At 38.1% G+C, this 25423-nt stretch overlaps 1 protein-coding gene across 2 annotated transcripts in view; it reads right to left on the bottom strand.

Moving 5' to 3' along the window:
• The window catches only part of LOC124868225 (E3 ubiquitin-protein ligase SMURF2-like), a 66515-nt gene that overhangs the window by 21522 nt on the left and 19570 nt on the right, over window positions 1-25423 (bottom strand). For both annotated transcript variants that reach the window (XM_047365197.1, XM_047365196.1), the window contains exons 2-10: window positions 20833-20871; window positions 19178-19286; window positions 13045-13178; window positions 10220-10285; window positions 9389-9473; window positions 8988-9071; window positions 7620-7831; window positions 3789-3873; window positions 2375-2533 (exon numbers count right to left, since the gene is read on the bottom strand). In XM_047365197.1, coding sequence (XP_047221153.1) covers window positions 2375-2533; window positions 3789-3873; window positions 7620-7831; window positions 8988-9071; window positions 9389-9473; window positions 10220-10285; window positions 13045-13178; window positions 19178-19286; window positions 20833-20871 — 973 coding nt within the window. The remainder of the gene's footprint in view (window positions 1-2374; window positions 2534-3788; window positions 3874-7619; window positions 7832-8987; window positions 9072-9388; window positions 9474-10219; window positions 10286-13044; window positions 13179-19177; window positions 19287-20832; window positions 20872-25423) is intronic.

The following is a 25423-nucleotide window of genomic DNA, read 5'->3' as shown; positions in this document are numbered from 1 at the left end:
ATCAGAAGGAAACATGGACAAGATGACATGAATGCAAAGATGAAAGAAAGATGGAAAGACAATCAACAGAGACAATGACAGTTGGAACAAGAGACAAAAAAAAATTACATTTAAACATTAGATAAATAAATTATATTTGTGATTGCTGTGTGTTCCACATGATTCAAACCAGAAATCTTTTTTTGAAAAAACCTTTATATCAGACGTTATAAAACAAATCAGGTCTCCATGTGACGATGAAATAAGAGCTTCCTGAGGGTGGAAAATATTAGGTGCTACCATTCATTTACCGTGAATATAAAAACAGACAAAACTCCTGAATATAATCTACACTCAGAAACACATTAATCAAAGGGTGGTCAGTTCAAGTTTCATAAAGATCTTATAGTAGAACAAGGGGGTGGAAGAAAGATCTAAAATCTGTTTTGGACATGAACAATTACAACTCGATTAACAAATGCCTCAGCTATATTATCTTAATGTTAATTGATGACCATATTTTAAGGAACGCTGAAGCCAGAACTCTGAAGTTATTTTATGCTTAATGTCAAGTGCAAAGAGAAAACGGAAATATTTTGAAACCCACTAAACGAGGAACTATATTACACATTTCGACCCGGAGGTGCAGGTAAATCAGCTAACCTTCCCTGACTCCGTAACCCAGAGGCCAGTCAAGCTAGTGAAGCTAAAGATGCCCCCTAACTCAGAAATGGTGACGCTGATTCCAACTATTACCGCAAAGGATCTGCAGCTGTCGAGGGTCGTTGAGAGTCATGGCTTTTGTTCTTTGGAGCTGTCTTTGGACATAGCATCCCACCTCAATGATACCTCACTGAAATGCGGAAAATGATTGGATCACAAGCAGGTAAAATAGCTCTGGCATGATGCCTGGAAAGCCGTTCCCACTGAATCCTTCGTCATCATAACTGCACATTTTCTAATGTGTTAGCATGAAGCTAGCATGTTCTGTGGTCCTCACTGGTACATCAATCCATTAGGATTTGCATCTGAATCATTATCGAATTGCTTTGCCTAAAGATCACCATGCCTCCATGCCTAATGAGAAGAGATTCAAACATCAGAATCTCTTCACGAACACCGCTGATTATATGACAGATAGTAAAAGCTTTACCCTTTTTTATGTATACTTTTTAACAAGAGTCTGGGGAAGTTGTACATATGTTGCCAACATATAAACATGGACAAATCTGTTGGCAGCCCTGGTTAATATGTGTACAAAGTGTCAAAAAAATATTTTATTGAATTATCTGACACTTGAAATTAAAGAAAAATTTAAAGTTATCAACTGTTACAAAATGTAACAAAAATCTCTGATGACAGTTATTGGAACCTCTGGTGTTAATACTCTGTACTCGTATCCTCAAATTGTCCTGTGAAATGTTAGAGGAGACAGAGAACTTTCTTCTAGATCAGAGCTCTCAAACTCTAGTCCTGAGCAGCCGGTGTCACACACCTATAGATGTGCATTTGCTTTAACAGACCTTTAGCAAATAATTTGGTCCAGAGCATGACTGTGTAGAACTTGCATAATGATGGAGTAATTTAATCATCCGAATCAGCTGCATTGGACCAGGGACCCATCTAAAAGTTGCAGGAGGCTGGCTATTGAGGACTCTAGAGCTCACAGAGTCCGGGGTCGTCCGGCAAGCCTTCAGCTCAGCCTTCAGGATTCCTACAGGATCTAAGTCTGCAGACTGCGTCCGGTGAACTAATACTGTGTTGGTTTCAAATATATGTTTTAAATTATTCATCTGTAGAAACATCCAAAGTGACCCATTTTCACTTTTCTGGTTCAGTCCACCAGATTTTATTTAAAATGTTCCAGTTCATGACATCATGCACTCCACCAAGATTTCCGGGGACGTTGGAATAGCAGCAGGGCAAAGCATCACAGATCCTCTCTTGTAATTAACAGTAAGCATAAGGTTCTTTTGCACATTTTCATCCCTTGTTTTACTTCAGAACGAACAGGAGTATGATTGCTCAATCTTGGTTTCATCTAACCAAAGTACACAGTTTTTAGCGGTGCGTAGCAAATGTCATACGTCTGAAGCTGTGCTGGAAGGACCGACGAGGCTTTCACCCATTATGCCTCCCTCCCACTGGCATCTACGTGTCGTCTATAGTTGTTACAAAGAATTGGTCTCTAACAGCGAATTGCAGACATTTTTTAGCTCCGTTACCATCTTGCTCACTGTGCATGGTGGAAAGATAAATATGGGTCCATGTTCAGCCTAGTGGCTAAAATAAATAACCATCTCTGTCATGTTTTCACACATCTACATAGTCATACCATTGCATTGACCTCAAATGTTCTGCCATCTGTGCCCGAAAATGTATTCAACATACTCACTTAAGCACTAGATGCAGGTTAGCAGACAGTCGTGGATCTGTGAACTGTGTTGTTCGATTGTTGTGGTCGACAAAGTAGACGCGGCCGGTGGCAGTGTTTCTGATCTCCCAGCCTGGAGGCAGTGGTCCTAGCTCCTCACAGTTTACATTGCTTAAGTCCCTTCAAGAAAAAACACGAAAGAAACCATACGTGCTGATTTAAAACAGGAACGCTGACCAAATTATTCAGGATATATTTATTCGGTCAAACTGACTGAGACAGCTAAGAAAATTTACTCCAAGGGTTGTTAAATATTTAGCATTGCTTCAGCTGAGATTTAGTAGTTTTTGCAGCTCCTTTGTGGGATACCATGCGCTGAAACCTGATAACAGTTTCATATAAGCTGGAAGGCATATTTTTGAACATTTAAAAAAATATAAACTTCATAAGACACAAGTTAGGTGCAATCATCTTGGCCTGTGTTCCTAATTCTTCCCTCTCTTTTTCTGGGACAATAATGTAGATTTTGCTTTTGTGTGTGAAGTGAGGACACATTAGTCAGGAATGAAACACTGGCCTTATTTCCCTCTTTACAAATACCAAGTTATTTCAGCAGCTCTGTCGAAAACGACTGCACCCAGATGTTGCTGTGGGTTGGATGATCTCTTCATGCTCTGACTCGGCCAAAAATTCAGAGAAACTGTTCTGCTTGTAATGTTTAGGGAATTGGGTAACAAACTATTGAGTGTTAGTGAAACAGCATGACCAAATGTATTCAACACTGATGCAAAACATAACAGCAATAAGATGAGTAATTACACCTGCTCAGAGCCAATCAAGTCCAGATCTTTGTGCCTTTTAGATTTGAAAGCCACAGAGATTGGCTCTGTGTTAAACGTGTTTTTTTTTTTTTCAAATCAAATATAACAATGTGCAGAACAATAGTTTCATTATACACTCGGTTTTTATTTCCCATAGAAAGTACTCCTGGCTCGGTGCTTCTGTGTCTTTTGGTTTCTGTCCTCAAAACCTGCCACACAGTTGAGGTAGATGGTCTCTCAAACTGAGCCTCGCTATGCTGGAGGTCTCTTCTTGTAGAAGGGGTGTCGCTTCTCACCACATGCTGATGTAATCGGCTGGTCCTTAAGTAGACTGAACTACGGGCATCATGTTATTAACCGAATCTGACTTTTGTATTACAAGTTCCGTTGAGTTGGACTGCATGATTGCACTGATTGGAAGGCACTGAATTAGTCTGAATATGGACTGAATTGGATTACATATACGTGGACATGTATCAGTTTATCTGTTTCAAAATGGTGCGATATAAACAAAATGCAACAAATTATTGAAACAAGACTTAAACGAGATTTGTACTTGCAGCTTTAGACAAATGATCAATATACAGACAGAAATACAAATATAAATGAAGCACCTGGGTACTCGGGGGTCATGCCAGGTGCTGACTCCGGTTTGTGTGTGGAGGAAGTACACCTGGCCCTGTTGGGTTGTTCTTTGCTCTGAAAAAGAAATCAATTTGATTAATATTTGTTTTTAAGGCAAGAAAGCAGAAAAATGAGGCAAGCTTCAAGTTGCTGATAAGAGAGTGGCTATGTAGCCAAGACCCCAAAGGAAAGAAGTGGTAAAGGTGGGTTTGTATATTTTGGAGACGAGGAAGTCTGATTTTAACCTTTGGGACACTGTTGACCAACAGTTTTATTAAGGTGTGTCCTTCCAGCGTTAAACTAGTTCCTCTCGAGTCCTGAGTAGGCCAATCCCAGGAGACCTGGGGAAAATAAACTATGAGGGAAGTTTATCAGAACTTTCCAATACAGTTTTTCTTCCAGAAAATTACAGGATCATTTTTTGGTGTCTTTACTTGACAAAAAATGCTTTCAGATTTGCTATTTTATATCAGACCCAAGGCCAGAAGGCTACATGTGGCCTAATTTATAATTTAGGTAGCCCCAAGATATTTTTTGTGAAATACAATACAAATGGGCTGTAATGTACAGTGCATGTAGGACAAAAAAAAGCTCACATACTCAATTACCGACTCTTTGTTTAGTAGATTTAGTACATTTGTGATTTATTTTTCTTAGAGAAATGAAAATAATCTAAACACAACACATAAATCATTTGTCCTAGAAATTTCCCACTTTTCAGAGCCTGATCCTAAAAACTGTTAACAATACGCACAGTGCACTTTATTTAAGAATACTTGAAATTAAACCTAATGCCAGAACATCATACAACTGCGATACTATTGCTGCTAATTAGCTAGTGACCCACATTTTCCAAATTTCTTCCATCATTAGAATTTTATTACCTTATAATTCGAGCTTTAGAATCTCCACCACAAAAACAAACATACACATGTTGGCCATTAATGGCAGCATACAGCATGCAGAATATAAACGGTACTTTGAACGGTATCCAAACAAATTATGCATCCAATCAAAACTCAATATTGCAATGACTACTATGATAAAAAAAAAAAATTTGTTATAAATATTACATTTTTTTTTTTTTGTAGTTTGATCTAATTTTACGATGGAATAATAACTGTATGTTTAGATTTTCCAAAAATTAATTTTGAGCCACTCTGATGGGCTCTGATAGAGGAGAACATAAGAAGTAAATATTACTAGGTCAATTAATTTCACTCGTTTTTAAATTTAATAGGACATGGTGGTAATTATTTTAAGAAAAGAATCTATTGAATATATTGGTATGAATAATTTGCATAAAAGACCTAAAAACTTTGACAGAAATCAGCATCAGCAGGTCAAAACTCTGACCAATGCATCTCTGGTTTTTAGTTTGATGGATTTCTGCTCCCATTACATTCACAAAACTTTGGGGAAAGTGAGTGAGTTTTGGCAGAAATTGTACGTGCTCAATGGGTGTAATGTTATTGTATACATACTCAAAAGCTAATCCATCACAACAACCCCCAGCTTCCTACCGGCACCTCTCATTTCCTTACTACCTCTTTCATTTTCCCCTCATTGCACATTGCCTCCGTTTCTGTCTCGTCACACCCACCGAGTAGGTTCAGAGAGTTCAGCTCTCTGGAAGGAAGAGGAAGACCAATCTTAAGCTGCTGGGCATCAGTGACTCACTTTGCCCGGCCTCGACCAGCCTCACTGGACACACAGGGACCTTTCAAAAGGAGGCACAGGCCCAACAGTGTCATTCTGAATCACTGACATATAGAACACTGTTTTTTAAACAGTCTCTGAGGGTATTGTGGGTTGGACTGCGGCTGAATCCTAAAAGTACAATTTTTCTGGAGGAAAAAGAAAATCCAGTATTGCTAAATGTGTAAACTTCCCAGCGTGGTCATTTTTCCAACTTGCTGGGACTGTATAGGAAAAGCAATGCTGAACATTGGAAAGCATCTCATTTTTTTGCAGAGAAAGGAAAAACAATCAAACAAAGAGTTTGAAGTTGGTAAAAACTAAGCGTACTTTCATATACTTAAACAGTATCTTTGAACCATCACTATGTGCCCTCACAATGAATCATGACCTTGAGATCTTTTATGGCATTTCAGTCAGCAACTTCCTAAAAAAGGCTTTTTAGAAATGCTAATGAGTCATCTTGGACCTGAGTGCATGCATAGTAGCTTTGTGTCAAAGGAAGTACTTTCTTTGGACGAGCAGGTGTGAAATATGAGTCCATATCTTATCAGGTCTCGACAGCTTACCCACAATACTATGTGGTCTTTTGTTAAAGACAGCTTTATTTTCTACATTTCATGTAGACTTTAAATGTACATACCTTCACTTCTAACTACAAAATTGATTTATGGTTAATTCTTAAATCTACCCTGTCCTCAGTCATCCCTCCCACTAGTCTGACATGAATGTCATTATAAAACAAGGTTTGTCAAGGTTGGTTCTCTTACATGCAGTGTAAACCCAGCAGTAATGCAAATAGTTAAAAGTCAAAAGCAAACATCCCATCTAATCTCACTGTACAGTCTAATAGTAGTAAGCCTGGTAGCTTTAATGGAGGTGTTCAGAGAAGTTTTGTAAGGTCCTAAGAAGCCTATAGCAATGTCACAATGGTTAGATATAATGGCATTTAATGGCCAAACAGACATTAGGGGTGCACTGGAAAATAAATTCATCTTGAAGCATCACAATACAGACTTCACTCGTGTGTACATGCAGTCAGACAAAGAGTAGGACAGTCACAGGTGATCACCACTTTCATTTTGAGGAGAAAACAAACATGAAAATACAATAAAATCATAAAAGTGCAACAACAAGATAATAGATTAAGCTACTATACAAAGTAGTCTACACCAAAACAATGCAAGGGTGGCAGGCAATAATTACACAGGTGTTTTAGGACCCAGCTACTTGGTTTTTTTCAGCAATGTGCTGAGTTCAGGTTTCCAGAGATACAGCAGCACTGGAGTAGGAGTGGTGAAATATGGCGATCTCAGTGTTTACCAAATAAAGTACTTATTGAAAGAAATGAGTACATTCATTCCACTTACTTAATATGGAGTGTTAATCTACAAAAACCACCAGGCACTTAATAAAAGTCACCAAACACCACCTAGGATTTAACCTAGGTATTGAAAAGGATCAGTAAGCATTTAACATGGGTGACAGTCATTTCATAAATTCATCAAGTCCCACATCTGAACAAAGACGCTGACCTCATGGGTCAGACCTGCACTGGGGGCATTATGTACCAGCTTAGACGGCAGATGATTTAAAGTAATGTTCTATAACCTTACAAAGTCTGCTGCAGAGGTTGTGTTTCTCCAGTAATTAATATCTACCTGAAGAAGGGAACTCAAAGTTACTTGCTTTGATTAGGCGTTATAATCTGTATAACCAACCCCAAACAGAGATCCGAACCACAATTAATGGATGGAATGTAACATAAAACCTTAAAATAATAATGTGAAGGTAAATAAGATTGTGAGTGAGACTTATATATTCTTTATTCTTTGTCCATAACCTTTTAAATACTGATTGTCCTTAAAAACCACAATAAACACACACACATATTCATGAAACTGTGTGAAACTGGGATGAAATGGCAATGAAATGAAGTTACAAACTGGTAAAAGGGAAAACTGACCAGAAGCTATTTACATTTTATACATTGCTTTTTTGAAAAATATCCTCAATGGTCACAATTAGGAAATGTTGATATAAGTAAGCAAATTAGCCAGTAATTCTGATTCAACCGAAATCTAAACCAGTGATGAGTTTTGTGGAACAGGTCAGTTTCTCACCGTAGCCCTCAGGCAGATCAGGAGGCGTATGCAGATGTGTTCGACTCATGTAGTTTCGATGCCGCTGCGATCGAACCCTTCTTTCCTGGATCCGCTGTTCCCCTGGAGGCCCGCTGGCCACAGCCCCGTTAACAGGAGTAATCACTGGTGTGTTTTCATCCACCACACAGCTCAACGGACGCCCCGATGGGCTGGAGTACTCCGACGCTGGTCTGGAAAAGAGCAGAGAGAGTGCATGCTCAGGATTTGAAAAGGCTGTAGTGAAATAGTTTTAGTGAATGCAAGCATATCAAAGGTTTCAAAAGAATACATTACAATCATAACTAGCAGGGTGATTTATTTCATAGTGTTTATACGTTAACAAATGAAACGTATAAATAATTCAAAAAGATGATGGGTGTATTTTTTGTTAAGATATTTAGTCTTGAGTGTTGTCAAAGATGATAGATGACAGAAAAAACAAAACAAAAAGCCTTCATGACCCAACAGCCTGTGCTAACATGTGTTACTTAAGAACAGATACGTGATAAGTAGACACAAACAGGCAGTGATTCTACGTGTCTGTATGTGTGTATGTGCAGGAGTCTAACCACCGTCTGGCCAGAGTTGCTGACGCCTTGGCTATCTAAAGCCTTGGGCCCAGAAGCTTTTTTACACACACTTTTCTCCCACCCATTTCCTCCCTCATCGTGCTTATTTCTCCCCACCTTTGCCTCTGCTTTTCTTTGTCCAGTCTTCATTCGTCCACTGGTCCCAGAAACTGAACCAACCTCTCCCATTTGCAGCTTTTATATCATACATGTCAAGTCCGTAAATCAAATAACACACATTTTTTCATCCCCACGTGCCGTAATTTCCCTGATTGTTGCAACTTTTGTCCCCATTTCTCACCATTACGTCCCTCTCAAGACGTACTTTGCTGCTCAGGGCCGACTATATATGCATGGTAAAACTGGGTGAGAAGGTGCAGAGGTTTATTTGTTTACTCCCCTAATGGCTCCACTGATATGGGCCAAGAAGGAAGGCGACAGTCAATCTTGCAGCAAGTGAAGCCAGGCTGCCGGACTGACTGGCTAGTTTATTTAGTTGTGCACTTACATGCCTGCTTTGTGTGAGTGTGTGCACATGAAATCCTATTGGGGTGGGGGGGACACAGGAAACTGACAGCACTCATTACTAACAGACTGTTATTGTTGCCCTTTTAAGTGGAAGTTTTATTTATTTTTTCCTCTCCAAGAAGGGAAGTGCGAAAAGCTACAACTAGCATTACTAAAGCACATTTAGTTAGCTTATTATAATATGGATTGCATCATTTTGTTCAATATAAGCAACATTTCTTTGGTAATATTCCACATGGCATATAGGTACCTGGTGGGTCTCTCCCATTGCGTGGTGCGAGTGATGTGGTTCAGGTACTGTATCCTTCCAGATGCTGTCCTCCTCTCTTCCCAGCTGTTTAATGCAGTTATTAAAAACAAACTGGTGAACTTACTGGTGTCACACAAAACTAACACAACACTTCTGACTGAATGAATACTCTTATCTTAAAGAAAAAGTTTTAAATTAACAGACACAGATACTGACATTTAGAAGTACAGATTATAGTTAAAATACTCAGAAATCCAGAAGGAGAAAGAGCCCCATTTCCAAATTCACTTAATCTCCTATTGAATGATGACTGTTTTCCACATGCTTAAAAAGGTTTTAGAAAATTAAAGCAACAATGGGAAAACAGGATAACTAATCTCTGGGGAAAGCCTAATACTGACCCGTCAGGCAAGTCATTGTCAAACAGACGACTGCAGTCAACCACAGGTCCCCCGGATCCGATGCGATCTCTGGACTGAAGACTCACTTTTTTTTTTTTTTTAACAAAATGAAAACAGAAGGTTAATTAGTGACATTTACAGACAACTTCACTCCAGCAACGAATATTAATATCATTTAATGTTTTGAATTTCTTAAAAATCAGGTAGAAGTTAGGGACGTGCATTTTCCCGATTCAAAGATTTTTCTTCAGCTCATTTAAAAACAACATGCGGTAAAAGTGCTGCACAAAGAATAAAAAAACAACTTCTTCAGCAAAATATGAACTTCAATAAAACCCTGAGCATAACAAAATAACATAATTAAAAATAGCTAAAATAGACAAGAAAACGTTGCACAATACAAAGGTAAATGTTCTGCTCAACAAGAACTAAAACCCATTTAATAACATTTAGTTTTTCAGGACAGCTAAAATGATCTATGGTGTGCAGCTATAATTTGCAAAGACAAGTTTCTTTACAGGTCAGATGGCACCACCGAAAGGGTTCTGTTGGATCTATCAAGGCACCTTCAGCATTTTTGTTTTTGCTCGTGTTCAGTTTTGTGCTCGTTATAATTGGTAAAATTAAAATTAGAAAAGATAATTGAAATCAGGATAAGCAAGTGAAAGCCTGACTGGTGGATCTCAATCAGACAGCCATGCTTTCCAACCATAAATAAAAATCTTAACTGTGGCTTTGCCTTAAAATACAGACGGACCAAGAAATATGTGCATATGGCATATCTTCTGACTGACTTCAAAGTACATGCAACTGAAACCGTGTGGTCCTTACCTACTATCTGTCCTCTTACAGTATCATTGTCATTGGGGCCCAGCCTATTCAGATCCAGTCTCTGATCTGCAAAGCAGACAAACACAAATTCAACCCCATTTTTCCATATTTCCATATTTACAAAGAGTTTTCAACAAACACTGAAAAACAAAATATTGATCTGTTAAGGAAATACAAACTATCTAATATTAAGCATGTGGTGCTTCATCTACTGGCGGAAGGACATCAAATTAAAGGACATCAGATTAAAAGAATCTGTAGCAAACTTGCTTCATAGACCAATGGGGTCAGGTCTAAACAGTAAACATCCAAGGTGTGTTCTACATTCAAAATAAAGAGTGAGGCACTAAAGCAGTGAGTAAGTAAACAAATTTAAAAAGCAGTGTAACTATAAGTGCGTTATGCTTGATGCCAGGCATTTATGTTTGAGATTTAGTTTTAAGTACAGAAAGAAGTAGTTCTTGAGTAGCACTGTTATATTGATGGAGTCTCCTAAAGGTGCGCTTCTGGGACTGGGTGACCTTTGTGCTTATAGCCCATTAAAGTACATTTCACCAAAACATTTCGTTACATTTGGTTATATTGTATAATCATTATATTTCAATTACTATGCTGAAGCAATTTTCATTTTTCTTCTACACTTTAAAAAAAATAACATTTCCTTTTCTCTTTGTCTGCTTTAAAAAAAATCCAGAACATTCATACCAGAAAAGCATTACCTCTCATTTGGGTATAAAATTCCATTGTATTCTGTGTTCAAAAAGCTTAGAGCACCAACATTAGATTTTAGTATGCCTAAATACTGATCCCTCCTGACTAAAATCGTTTTAATGTCAGTATTCCTTCTGGTAAAGAAAGAAGTATATAAAGCCATGAGCCAAAATATTACAAGGTAAAACTTACAATCTTATGGGTGTCCTTTTCAATCACCTTTGATCTTTGATCAGTCATGTGTTTAGAAGTATGACAAATACAACCTAAGGCATCAGCAAAGCAAACACTTGTGTTTGACCAGTCATACTGATCTGAACGTGCACAATTTCAATTAAAAGGAGCATTCAGGTGTGTGCGACTGCAGAGAGACAGACATAACTGGACACCTGACAGTGTGTCCACCCTGACCCCCACTTCCACTCTGTGTAAATGGGGGTCAGGGTGGAAAGAGAGTGAACTAGTGGAGGAGGCAAAGTGAAAATTATAAGGTTCTCTAAAATCCAATACTAAAAACACACTGATTGGATTTATTATGTCTTCGGTTTGCCACAAAAATGTTGTACGCTTAAAAAAAATGCTTTTTTATCTATATAAAAATCCCAAACATTCCTATAGTTTGCATGTGTGTGCAGTTTGAGTGTATGTTAGTGAGTTTATGTGTGCACAAATGCATCTGTTCCGGATATGTGTCTAGACTAAACAGGGATGGTCTGAGCCTTACATGGCAGGAGCGGTAATGAGATTTCTTTCTGAAATTAGAGAGGAGGAAAACAGAGAAAATGTACAGACCTGTAACCACAAGCATTCCCCAAACAGATTCATCCGAGCTCTAAAACTTTCTACTGCTGCTACAGACTAAACTAAGCAACTAGAAATGTGGGCCCATATGTAGACCCAAATGAGCCATGTGTTTTATGACAGTGGCTTTACTTAGGATTTTCACACTGCCTCCCAGGATGACCGTTTCTGTGTGGACAAATGTGTGCATGCTGGTGAATTGGCAGGTACATAACTGAGACACAGGTCGCAAAAATAAAAAATGAAACTCAGTCAAGAACATGGCAAACCTTGAAAACTAGACAACTAAACTCTTTTTGCCAACTGTGCAAACGTTTACGCATTGGTGGGGAAAAAAAGGTATTGTGTGACATTTCATCAGATGACAAAAACATAACATATGTGAATAAAGAGGTTTGGGAACCAAAGCAACTCCAGTAATGTCTTATTATCTGGTTTTTTTTTGTATGGAGACCACAGATTCATCTGTCTGCAGACCACAGGACAGGGACAAAGGGATAATGTACCGGCAGCGTCCTGTCATCGAGCACGTCTTCTTGTCCACTTCCTGTGGTTGAGATAAAGTATAACTTCTGCTGTGAGTGATGGCTGTGCAGTAAATGGCTTGTCTGGAGCCTAAACTGTCTGCTGAGGAGAAATTTGGGGCAACAGTTCTGCTGCTGAGTATTTTGTTTGATGCGAAGGTAAAACGAATTAGCTGTAAAACATACTTGTACATAACAGTTACTTCTTAACTGTTCTAAAATGTCAATGAGGGCAGGATCAGGAAATCTACAACTTTCAACACTAATAAGATTTATGCTTAAATCCAGCAAGGTAGTTTAGATTATAATAATCAGGGACATTTATATCACTACGCCACGAACCCGCAAACAAGACAATTAAAACTGCAAAAGTGTGAAATGACCAGCACTCTATTTAACTAGTTATTTGATTTAATGGCAGTACATTGCTTTAAAAAATATGAGGGAGGAATGAAGAACTATCAAATAGTTAGAGATCGCCTCTGCTTTGTTGGAAACGCTTAGTCTAACCCACAGAATTGCCTATTTGCAATGAGCTGAATGGGGGATATAGAAACAATGTTTAAAATAGCTCACCTAACCAATTGATTTTCTGTTTAATCAATGATTTGCTGTGCAACTACAAGGAGCCTCCAACCAACTCTGTATCCAACAGGTCTGACAAGTATCTCAGAACAGAGACCATGCCGACCATGCAGAAAGGATACAAACCAGACCAGACACCAGTGACCTAATTTTAGTGAATGCTTAGTGACATCAATGGAGACAGAAATACAAACGGGTACTTACAGCCTGTGTCTTTGAGTCTATTGATGGCGTTGGACAAGAGCCGGACACAGCCGAGGAAACCTGCGCCCTGCTTTTTGTGGATCTTCTTGTGGTTCCAGACACTGATTGTAATGGAGTCCGACTTTCCAATGTACCTGACAGCGGGGCATAGAGGAACGACGTCAGAGAAGAGGTTTGCTGATGAGGTAGATATGAATTCTAACGTTAGTTTATAATAGCTACAAATAAAGGAGTATTTATACTTATCTGAACACAAACTATAAGAGGAGGCAAATTTTTGTCAGTACTCATCTTAGAAATGAAAACCATGTGTTTGAATTTTTTACAAAGCACTGACAAAAACAAAGCCTTAAATTTATCTTGCACCTCTTCCTGCCAAGTTTAAAGATTTTACTAATTTGTGTGCACAGAGCTTGCAAAGCTGAAGCCTGTCTCGTCGCGGTTGAAGAACAGAGGAAGTTCCTGCGATGTGCTTTACCACTGTCTGGGGCTTAGACAGTTCTTGCAGTAAACAAACATTTCACACTACATTCAAAAGCACATTTACACTCTGGCTGACATGAGTGTAATTACAGTCTAGCAGGATGCGAACTCTAGATTACCCTCAAAGTCAGTCAAGCCTGACTTTCAGAGGGTTTTTCCAGTTAACATAAAAATATATAAAACTCTGGCACATGTAACAACTTTGAAAATGTTTGAAAACTAAAATGAAAACCCTTTTATTTCATTTTTTAAAAGAAATTTGAAATAATGATCTGGCCAATTTAGCATTTTAGCAAACTTTTTTGCTCTATAAACCCTGAAATTTTACATTGTGGCATTTTCTTTATAAAACTGTCAATGATCCCAGTCATAACACTATTGGTTCAAGACTATATAGGGAACATTTTTCTCTCACTACAAGATATTAAAACACATAAATTCACAGAAACATCTTGGAGATAAGCTCTGGTGAAGCCTCCATCATGCCCTTCTGGCCTTAAGATAATAAAAAGACTTGAATGGTTTTACAAAAAGTTTCCATTGTGAATCAAATCTGTGCTTTTTCTCATTGTGAAGAGTTTCATTTTAGATTTAGTCCCAATTCTGTTGTTATTTCTGATATTATGAATTAAATTGCAGAGGACAGGATCTTACCTTCCAATATGTTCCCTCCATGCTGTTTGCATAATGCACTACGTTTTCATTGCACTGTTGAAACCTAAGAAGATTCTCACTTTCTTGCTTTCTGTTATAGCAACATGAAAAATGAGGATTACAATTTTCCTAACCCAGTGGAAACCGAGGGGACTAGGTGGAAAAGACTGTTGATGCAAATCCAGATTGGGCTTCCAAAACAAACTACCTTCAGATCTCAGGGATTTAATTTTTTCCTTGCCAAGAAACATACATAGCAGCAGGGAAAATTAACTTGCCATTACAGATTTTACATATTTTATGATAAAATCAGTTGGGGTTCCACAATATCAAAAAACCATTTGTTGGCGAAATTGCTACATATTGTGATGGCAATAGCAGTTGAAGTAAATCCATATTTTCCTCACTCCTGCCTGCCTCGTGTGTGCCTCCAGTTGTCCGAAACCTTGTATCAGGTATGGGCAACGATTGCCATGAGACCCTTATCCATCAGGCAAAATACTGGCAAGCAAAGTGTGATCTCATGATATTTGAAATATATCAGCCAACAATTATTGCATTCCAAAATTATCCTTTGTGATATTAACATTGTGCAAATTGAGAATGCAATAACATTTTATGCAGTCCTTCCTTCAGTTTTTCTCATCTGTAAATATAATAATGTATATAATTCATATCAATTGACAGCTATATTCTTACTTGTCTATATTGAGGGTAGGCATTTTAAGGCGTGTCAGCCAAGATATAGATGTTTCCTTCTCTTCAAACTGATTGTTAAACTTAATCATCCCTTCAATTAAACCTCTTCTCCTGATGAGCACAAGCTTCCCTGAACCTTACATAAAGCCTCGTCTTGATGAAACACAATTCCAGACAACTGGCTCACAGTTTGCCTAGATTTTTTCTCATGTCAAACATTATAATAAGTTGCAAAGAGGTTTATCTACTGCCAAACAATGCTTAGAGATCCTCAGTTTTAGAGGACAATAGTGAAGAAACAGGATCATGAAGACCAAGAAATATACCAGACCGGACAGGGATATAGCTGTGGAAAACCTTAATGAAGGGTTAGGTTATAAAACAATATTTTAAGCTTTAAACATCTCATGAAGACCCATTCAATCCATCATCTGAAAACAGGAATAGCATGGCACATCTGCATACCGACCAACATCTGCCAAAAATGGGCTGGGAAAAGAGAGAATTAATCAAAGAATTGGCTGAGAGATCCAAAGCTGAGGAAGGAGAACCCGTTAATTAGGCAGTCATTGGTGGTACAGTCCACAAATCTGAACCCTCCAAAGATTTTTGATTGGGTTCAGGTCTGGAGACTGGCTAGGCCACTCCTGGATTTTAATCCATGGCAGCGTAGTGTGTTACTAATAGTCTTCTTCGAGACTGTGGTCCCAGCTCTCTTCAGGTCATTGACTAGCTGGTCAGAGTTGAGGTGAAGAGACCTCAAAAAAAAAAATCTGTTAAAGGCTACATAACACTTCAGAATGGAGAGAAGGCTGAAAATTTATTTAAGCTAAATATAGATGCAAGTCAATCTTTTAAAATTTCCAGTAGTTAAAAAAAAAATTTGAAAACTTTCTATGATTTCTCTTCCACTTTCAGATTAAATCCACATTTGGCAAAAATATATTTAATGTTGTAGTCATGGGGACAAATACATTTTACTCTGACAGGTTGTTTACACGTAGGATTCGGGTATGTACAGAACAACATATTCTAACCAACATGAATGATTGTGGTGAGAAGGCTGGAAACAGGAGTACAATCATTACATTAACCATGATATCAAACAAAATATGTCAATGTATATTAACTCACATTTAAAAAGGTTGTGATCTCTCTGCACAATAAATTGATACTGGAACCAATATAAGATAATGCAAAAAAAAAAAAAAAGATTAAACTGTGTACACATTTTTGCAGGGTACTTATAATACAGCATAGGCCATAAGTATCCGTGGCATGTGGAGAAAGATTCCACCCCCAAAAGTTGGATGTTGCTGATGGGGGTGTGGTGAGAAGGAAATCTGCCAAGCCCACACTCCCATCTGCTTTCTGTGGCATGTTAGCCATTTCCTGAGCCAGAGGAAGAGGCCAAGGGTCGCTTGTGGGGAAAACGAGAGGGTGGGGAGCCAAGAGGGGGGATGATAATTATATAGAGAGGGTGGGGATCTGAGTTTGAAAGAAGCATTTCAAAATGACATAAATCAATATGAATTTTGTTGCATATATGAAGCATTGTTTGACTTTTATCCTTTAGAAAATAGAGGAAATGTTTCCATCCAATGTTTGTCCATATTTATCTACATCTGGAAAATGATAAAAGTAAATTCCTACCTTTTACAGACTTTTAAGACTGTGTAGGAACCCTGTTAGGTGGTCAGTCTCTAAATAGGCTAACAGTACAATATTCAGAGCATAAAACACCAAAAAGAAACCGAAATGAAAATGCTTACTGCCATTCAATCTCCCAAACTAATCTCCATCAAAACTAGGTGGAATCCAGGTCCAGGTTATTTTCATTTGTGAATACAATATGCCTTGTGCAAGATCAGAAGTGTGGAATGTCTGAAATGTTACTCAACGAGATGTATTTCTGTCGCGTAAAACAGTTCACTAGGTTTGTAGAAGGGCGTTTTTTTTTTTTGACTTAGAATGGACTTTTCATTCCTAAGACACTGGTCATAGGATAGGGAACAACAAGGCTAAACCAGTGTGCCAACTTTATTCAGAGAGAAACTATTTGATGGTGCTCCAGTTTGTTGACTGACACACGACCTCCTATAAAGTCTGTATAATACATTTTAAGTTTTAGATGTCATAGTTCACTACCTTTGCCCAAGACTATTTAATAAAAAAAACATTTTTTCTATATCTCAATTAAAAATACCAACTAGACATACCTAACTTAATACTACACAATTATCTAGATTTTTGCCATTTAAAGGGGACATATTATGCAAAATCCACTGTTTTAGCCTTTAAATATCTTTTGTTTTGTTGTTGGAGTCTGTAGGAATGCAGATATGTTGAATTTAGTCTCTCTAGAAGTTGCAGAGATATCTTTATATTCTGTTTGGGTCACATTTTCCAGTGCATTCAGTTTTCTCTATCATCTGTCAGCTAAATACGACCATGGACTTCTGGCTGATCAATTTAAGTATTTCTCGCTGCAATTTTGTAGTCCAAATATGCCTACGCTGCAAGAGGATACGTTTGGTTCGATTGTTGGGTGTATTAACCCACAAAATTCATTACACCGTCCCCCAGCATCGGAACCTTTTCGTAGTGCCTGCTTACATTTTATTTTTTCATGGAAATCTACCCATATCAGTGTGGAAATTCCTATTTCCCCACTTGAAGGACGACTGCCTTCAGCAACCTATTCCAGTATCAAGAAGGATTTGCTGAAATACTTCATCTGATTAAGGGGTCAGTTTCTTCTGTCTATGGAAACGACGGACGCAGCAAAGCGGTATGCTGCAAATAACGCTGAAATGACACCAAACTTTATTTTAGACATCAATTTTTGTTTGTTGTTCTGATAGCAGTAGCATTGTGGCTTCAGCTTATGTTAGTGCTGTGTGCTGCCTTTACCTTCTTGAGGACAGAACCGTACTGCGTGTTTTGAACAGTATAATTACATAAACAGTTTTGCAATGTTTTACCATTTTTGTCTTGTTTCTGTGGCTTAGATAATTGTTATCAAACTACAAAAATGGCTGAACGGGCCAAAGTGGAGCGTTCTTTGGCCTGGAGGGGACGGGGTGTGAAGTGCTTCAGTAGCATTAGGAGACAGCACCAGAAGGAGTTGCTCTCAGACGCACCTCCTAACGGAGGTAAAAGAGGAGCCTGTGGAGCTATAACAACGAGGAGCTTAGACCAGAGCATTGCAGTTCCCCAACTGAATGATTTAAGGGTAAAAAGGAAGGATTTAAAAGCATGATATGTCCCCATGAAGAGATGGAAATTATTTTCTAAATTTCTCTAACATTGTTATTCTGTCCAAAATTGCTTTAGTTGACCCAGAACCGACAACTAAAAACAGCCAATGCTCTAAGAAATGGTGACAGGAATCAGACCGAGCCCGAGTGGCCAGTAAAGCAGAGACACTTTTTAAATTATTCTGTAAAATCTCAGCAACCCCCGAAAGTGTGATAGTTGTAACGGAGGGAAGAGTAAAATAAATTAACAAGGGGCAAAATTTTTCAAAAAGAAAACTAAATAGAGACATGTTGGATGTTTATACTGGTAACTACTTTAAACTGAGGGGTAAAGACTTCAGTAGATTACAGGAAGGCTGAACATATTACTGCAAAGTTACTCTAATTTGATTTATTTAAAGAGTAACTCATGAAACACCCTTAATCAGATAACACTGGCAGTCTATTCTAAATCTTGCACACCCACATTGCTGTTTCGTAATGCTATCTGCGCTAAAAGCGCACATAGGATAGTAAAGACAGTTTAAATTGTCTTTGCCATGATAATTTTGACTTTGTTTTGTAATAATAGTGAAATGTTTGAAAGCAGAGCTGTAAAACCAAAGCTGCTCTTCCTCTCTCTCTCCCACACAGCAGGCGATGCCGCTTCTGGCTCTGATTTAATCAATAATCGATCAGAAGAAAGATTGCTGTACAGTTACAATAAATGAATGAATGATTTAACAATCCATAACATGACAGTTAAGCCTCCTACAGAATTGGCCGTACTGTGTGTGTCCTGTGAACGGCGCGGACTCCACGCGCACTGTTTGAGATTTCATTTTCCAAACTTTCCGCCACGGTATCATCCGACGAGGAGAAGAGCTAATTTGCCTTGTAGCTTTGGACAAACAAAAACGAAAGTAGGTGGTATATAAGGCCATTAAACCAGACTAGAGACGAAGAAGGGGAATACAATATGTTGGAATTTAACACAACATAAAGTTCAGGAAATTCTTAAACAGAACAGCAAAACTGTAATATGTCATAGAACTTACAGATCATAATGTTGATTCCACTTTGGATCTAGAGTATTTCTCACAGTATCTGTAGAGTGGCATTGTCCAGAACCATCCACTACCACTTTAGCAAAAGGATCTGGCAACCCTGCAAAGGTAGACAAAGCAGAATAAAATGGTTTCATTTGGCAAGTGAGCAAACCTTGTTAGATCAACTACAGCCCTTTAAAGGAGGAAACAGTCATGAACATGAATGTAAGACATGCAGATTCCCCGCAGTGTAGGTCTGATTTATACTTAAAAAAACAAAACATGGATAGACACTGATATGGCTGATTGTCTAGTTTGGGTTTTTCTTTATCTTACCATCCTGCTCACAAGAAAAACATGAATCCTTATGTAGCCTACTTTCTAACAGCTCCAGTTCTTTTAAAAATTTAAATTATTGATCTGATGATAGATATGGGTATGTTTAAGGAAACAACAGTCATTTCCCAACTTATAAAGATCAACACACATCTGCTTCAATCAAATTGAATGTTCTCCATTACCATCCTATCCTGTTAGTAGAGGAATGGGACTGTGTGTCACGTCATATTTATAACCCAGGGAAACAGTAAGTCATAGACAAGTCAAAGTTCCTAAAGCTCTAGAAGGTGAGCAAATAAAAAAATATTTAAATTTATTTTAGAGAAGTTGGTAAATTGTGGCACAATTATTCTTTACATTTGGATCAAATAAATTTACTCAAATTAAAATTGTTTTCTTTTCCAAAAATGTTTGAGTGTGAAGATTATGCTGCTATGATAAAAGATTAATGAATTTTAAGGCTTCATACACATCTGTACCAGGGTTACCGATAGCTGTGGAGCACTGTATCATGCATTTTCTAATATGGGGCTAAAGTCTGATTTACAGTAAAAACTGTTTTTTTTGTTTCTAGTTTTTACACAGCCAGGAAAATGAAACATTTGAGAAGATGACTCAAACTCAGGTTTGAGAAGAGCATGTTCTCACATGTGTGTGTTTTTTTGTGTGTGAAACATTTACACAGCAAACACAGGTAGTGAAAATACTACCATATGTGGAAATGAATAACCAGTTTAGCCTGAAATATGATAGGACAGTCTTGTTGATGGTCTGATGATACATGAGTGCATGGGTAGCTTGGAGGGAAAAAGAAACTTGATGTACCTCTGTGCACAAGTACGTCTCACATGTTGGATACTGATAAGGAGACCTGGAAATACCCCACATATTTGGTTCTATGTACATGGTTATGCTTTTCAGACAAGTACATTCATGTTCTGGGGGACAATCATCTGAATAACTACTAAATTAAATAAAAACTAGTTGAGAAATGACAAACAAATTACATTTTAAACCAAATTAGCAATGATGAATATAATACTCAATTATACAAAAAGCTATTTCTATTTCTATTTCTAAAAATGTCCAAGAATTAAAATATAATTGCTAATAATTACCAAAGGAGACAATATCAATATTCAAATATTTATTTATTTTTTGCTCTTTTTTGATCAGAGTCCAAATGTACATAAAATTCGCCTTCATCTGTATTTTTACCACCTCTTGAAAATCTTTACATGCTAAAAGAGTTGCGAGACAAAATCTTCATCTAAAGGCCAAGTGAAAGACTGGGATAAAAATAGCAACCCAAAGTTTTTACTTACGAAAGAAGTCTTTCTTTGCCAGGTTCTTTGCACAGAGGACTAGAAAAGGAAACACAGGCAGATGTTAATGTCAGAAGAACACACAGGTTGGAATAAAGCGTTAATGATAAAAACATTAGCGATGTCCTTATCTGAGGACAGGTACCCCAGGTATTAGTTCAGAGTCCCAATCACAACTTTTTAAAATGATCGACATCACAATCCGGGATCAAATCCAAATCCACTGTCTGCCATTTTGTCAGCTGAACCCCCAGCGATCAGTGGGGTCTAATTAACACGGCTATTTTTTTTAAATCATAGCATATTTTGGTGTGCACAGCTCATGAAACTGCATTAAAGGCAGTGTACATTATTTTGTTGATCTAACAAATCTCTGTTTATCTTGATGTTGACGGTGTAATGTGGCTGATTAAAGAGCTGCATGGAGGACAGCTTAGTCCTTAAATTTCGAGTTAATAAAGCAGGAGAACAACTTTTTCTACAACTTCTGTCTGTACACGATTAACTGCAAACAGATTGAAATATATAGTGAATTATCACTGAGTCCTATCAAAAATAGAGAGGAAATACAATAATGTTCAGCAAACTGCTCTGTAAGAAACCATTGTCAGCAGGAACAAGACATGAATTTATTCAAGACCGTAGCTCTATGTGTTGAGTCATATATGCAACCATATTGCCGAAAGTATTTGCTCATCTGCCCTCAGACAGTTTGAACTTCAGTGACGTCCCATACTTACTCCATCAGGTTTATCTTGTGTGCCCACCCTGCAAAGCTGTAGCAGCTTCAGCTCCTTTGGAAAGGCTTTCCTCAGGGAGAGTTTTATGTGACTTTTAGACCATTCTTAAAGAATCACATTTGTCAGACACTGGTGCTGGATGATAAGGCCTGGTTTGCAGTTTTCATTATAATTCCTCCTAATGCCACCATTCCACACAGAACACGGATAACACATTTGAATTGCGAAATTTTAGTATTTCTGAGGATTCTTGGAGTTTTATAAATATTCGGGTCCAATCTGTGCCACCGGAAGATTCAGTTACGACAATAAAATTTAAAAACTACAGTGCCTGGTTTTGAATTTGAAATATAATAAGAAACTAAATTTATTAAGTTATTAAGGTTTATTTTTCTTTTTTTTAAGTATTTAAATATTTTCTCTATTATCTTTTCCGAGGGCAAAAGAGAGATTTAGGCAGTTTTTGGGAGATACAAAGGCCCAGAGTGGTCAAGACAATAGTTTACAAATGGCAGATTAAGTTAAGAATACATAGGAATGCCTAAGAATCAATTAGGAATCGGTTACAAAACATAAGAATGACCTACGAATTTGTTAAGAATTAACTGAGATTTTTCGGAATCTGGGGTTCTGCACCAAAACATTTACCATGAATACCAGATGGCCAAACATTGCAAGAAAAGACTAAAAATAAAATATGAATCAGTTACAAATTCAGGAACTTATTATGATTCAACTAAGAATCCTAAAAGTTTGACATTCTTGGAGATTTGTGTTATTCGTGGTCTGTATGGAATAGGAGCTCAAAGGGTGTAGGTCTGGACTCTGTGCAGGCCAGTCGAGTTCTTCCACACCAAACCTGCTCATCAATGCGAGTGTGGACCTTGCTTTGTGCAGTGGTGTACAGTCATGTTGGAACAAAAAAGGGGCCATCCCCAAACAGTTCCCACAAAGGAGGGAGCATGAAATTGTCCAAAATGTCCTGCAAATGCTGTTCTTCTGGCAAATGCCAAACCCAGATTGGAATGCCACACAGAGAGACATGATTCATCACTCCAGAGACCACATCTCCTCTGCTCTAGATTCCAGTGGTGAGGTACTTTACACCACAGCATCTGATGCTTTGCATTGTACTTGGAGATGTAAGGCTTTGATTCAGCTGTGTTGCCCATGGAAGCTCATTCCATGGAGTTCTCTACATGCTCTTCTTGAGCTAACCTAAATCCCACATGAAGTTTGAAGGTCTGTAGCTACGGACTCTGCAGAAAGTTGGCAACCTCTGCACACTATGTGCGTCTGCTGACCCCAGTCTGTGATTTTGCATTGTTCACCAATCCATGGCTGATATGCTGTTGTTCCCAATTGCTTTAACTATATTATAATACCACTAACAGTTCACTGTGGAAAATGTAGTAATGAGCAAATTTCATGACTGGATTTATTGCACAGGTGGCATCCCTTCACAGAACAAGTTGAGAGCAACCTATTCTTTCACATATGTTTGCAGAAGCAGACTGCATACCTTGCGGCTGGAGTATATACACCTGTGATCATGGGAGTGATTGGAACGCCTGAATTCTATGATTTAGGGGGTTGAATAAACACTAGGGGTATCGTAGTTTTCTGGCTGATCACAATCCTAAAAAAACCTGACCTGCCGATTCCGACGATACAGATTTTCTTCATAACTAACACTGTCAGGTGTCATAAGGTCCCAACACACCTACAATGTTCCAATCTTATGTTGTCAACAGTTGTGAGCTGCACGCGTGCAGACGTGACCTGGTGAGCGGGTCTTCCAGGCAGCCCTCTCTTACGGCAGAGCAAAAGGGACAGTGGGTGATTTTCAGACCTTTGCGGAGGTAGATAAGATTGGTGGATAAGATTGGTTTCACATGAAAGTATCGGGGGATCACCGATCACCCAGCATTAGGGAAATCAGGGCTGATCGATCGGTCGGCCAATCAATCGGTGCACCTCTAGTAAATACTTTTGGCAATATAGTGTATGCGAGACTTTATCTAAATTTACAATTCTGTTAATACAGTGTACATCCGCTGGTGAACTCAAATGTTCGAAAATTACCTCAATATAAGTAACTTCTCCTTTCCAACAGCAATTTGTTATATCAACAAAAAAAGCTGTTCGTTTATCTGGCACGTTCTGTTTCTCACTGTGAAACACAATGTGGATTTTACTGAATAGTTGCTGCAATGTCCCCCTTAAAGGTCTGGAAACCCGCTAGGAGTTTCTTCATTTAAAATATTGATTAGAAAAGTACTTTCCTGTATGAAGCAAGTCCACAGGAGTTTGCAACACTGACAACATACAGACATTGTTCTCAGCTTTATTCTCCATTTGTCCCTCTCTTAGTTGGACTAAGAGAGGGACAAATGGAGAATAAAGCTGAGAACAATGCCCTGTTTTCTCACATCTCCTTCAAACTATTACAAACTTTTAATTTCCTCCTTTAAATGTACTCTAGTGTGTTGTAAGAACTTGGCTAACTGCAGAACACTGATGCTTTGTTTAATGCCTGCTACGAAATTCAAACTTAAAGGAAGACAAATTAGGTCAAGCATGATGACTAGAATAATCCAGTCCAGGTCTGCCTTTCTCAAGTGGTGCAGTTTTCCAGCAGGACCTCATCAAAGGTGGTGCTAATGCCAAAAGAAAACAACAACGAAAAACACTGAAAACTGTGCGTTTACAGAGTGAAGGTTTAACAGATCGAAAAATCTCTGTTTAGCGTCAGACTATCCAGTTTAGATCCAACTCGGTGTTTTAGATGTTCAACTACAGATTTTAATACTGTTGTGGAGGGGGCTTGAAAAACATATGAGCCATTGCGCTATTGCATCCACGAGAGAATAGAAAATCAACCAAAGTGACAAAACTAGTTAAATCAGACAGATTAATAAAATTGAAAACAATCTCCACTAATATCAGATTACATTGACTAGGTCATCTGAGCGAGCACCAATCATCATCTAATCAAAGAAAATTACACTGCCAAAGCAAACTGCCAAAGAATACCTGCTTGACACATCAGAGAGAGCCAGAAAGGCCGTCTAATGGGCAAAATGGACACCATGTTGTGTGGACAGAAATCTTGACAGATCATTTGTGGAAAGAAAATCCAGAAGCCAAGTTAACGTGTTTAAATGGGTCATTATCAAATGTTTCTGAATGAACCAGTTTCATTGAAAAAAAAAACAATAAAAGTCATTCCTTCAGAGTCTGGCAAAGAATAACTTTTAATGTAAACAAAAGCATTTAGATATCAGGTCATTGAATGTATTTACAGCAACATTTTTTAAAAGATTAGGCTTACTGAAGTATTAATCCTGTTTATGAAGTGTGGTATTTATTTCAATCATTTGAGCCAAAACAATACCATAGCACAGTTTTAAATGTTAAGGTTTGAACTCTATCAAAGTATGTGCATGTCTTTGCAAACCAAATTTCTCTCGCACAATTTATTCATTATAAAATGTTAAAAGGAGGCCTAAACTGAAAAAAGGGTGATGCTGATACGTTCGTCCATTTTTGACAGAATTTCGATTTGCGGCAAGTCTTCACAAGAGGCAACACAGTTTGGCAGGTACCAGGTTACACTGTGTGTACATGGCTCTCTAGTTACCAAACTGTGCTAGAAGATTAAGGGATTAACTTTCACACTGCCTCTCTGTCTCAGCCACAGTTACCACCGAAAGAAAATCCTCTTTCATTGTTAACAGTGGACTTTAGCCAACGGAGCTGTAGGGAGCAGCAAGCTAGTGTTACTGATAATGACAAATATCTTCCAGTTCCATACAACAATTAAATAATAACGGAGCATAGGAGCAGGT

Source organism: Girardinichthys multiradiatus, chromosome 5, assembly GCF_021462225.1.
Source record: "Girardinichthys multiradiatus isolate DD_20200921_A chromosome 5, DD_fGirMul_XY1, whole genome shotgun sequence".
NCBI lineage: Eukaryota > Metazoa > Chordata > Actinopteri > Cyprinodontiformes > Goodeidae > Girardinichthys > Girardinichthys multiradiatus.
The sequence above is the reverse complement of the archived record's forward strand: the minus strand, read 5'-3'. Positions and strand labels throughout refer to the sequence as shown.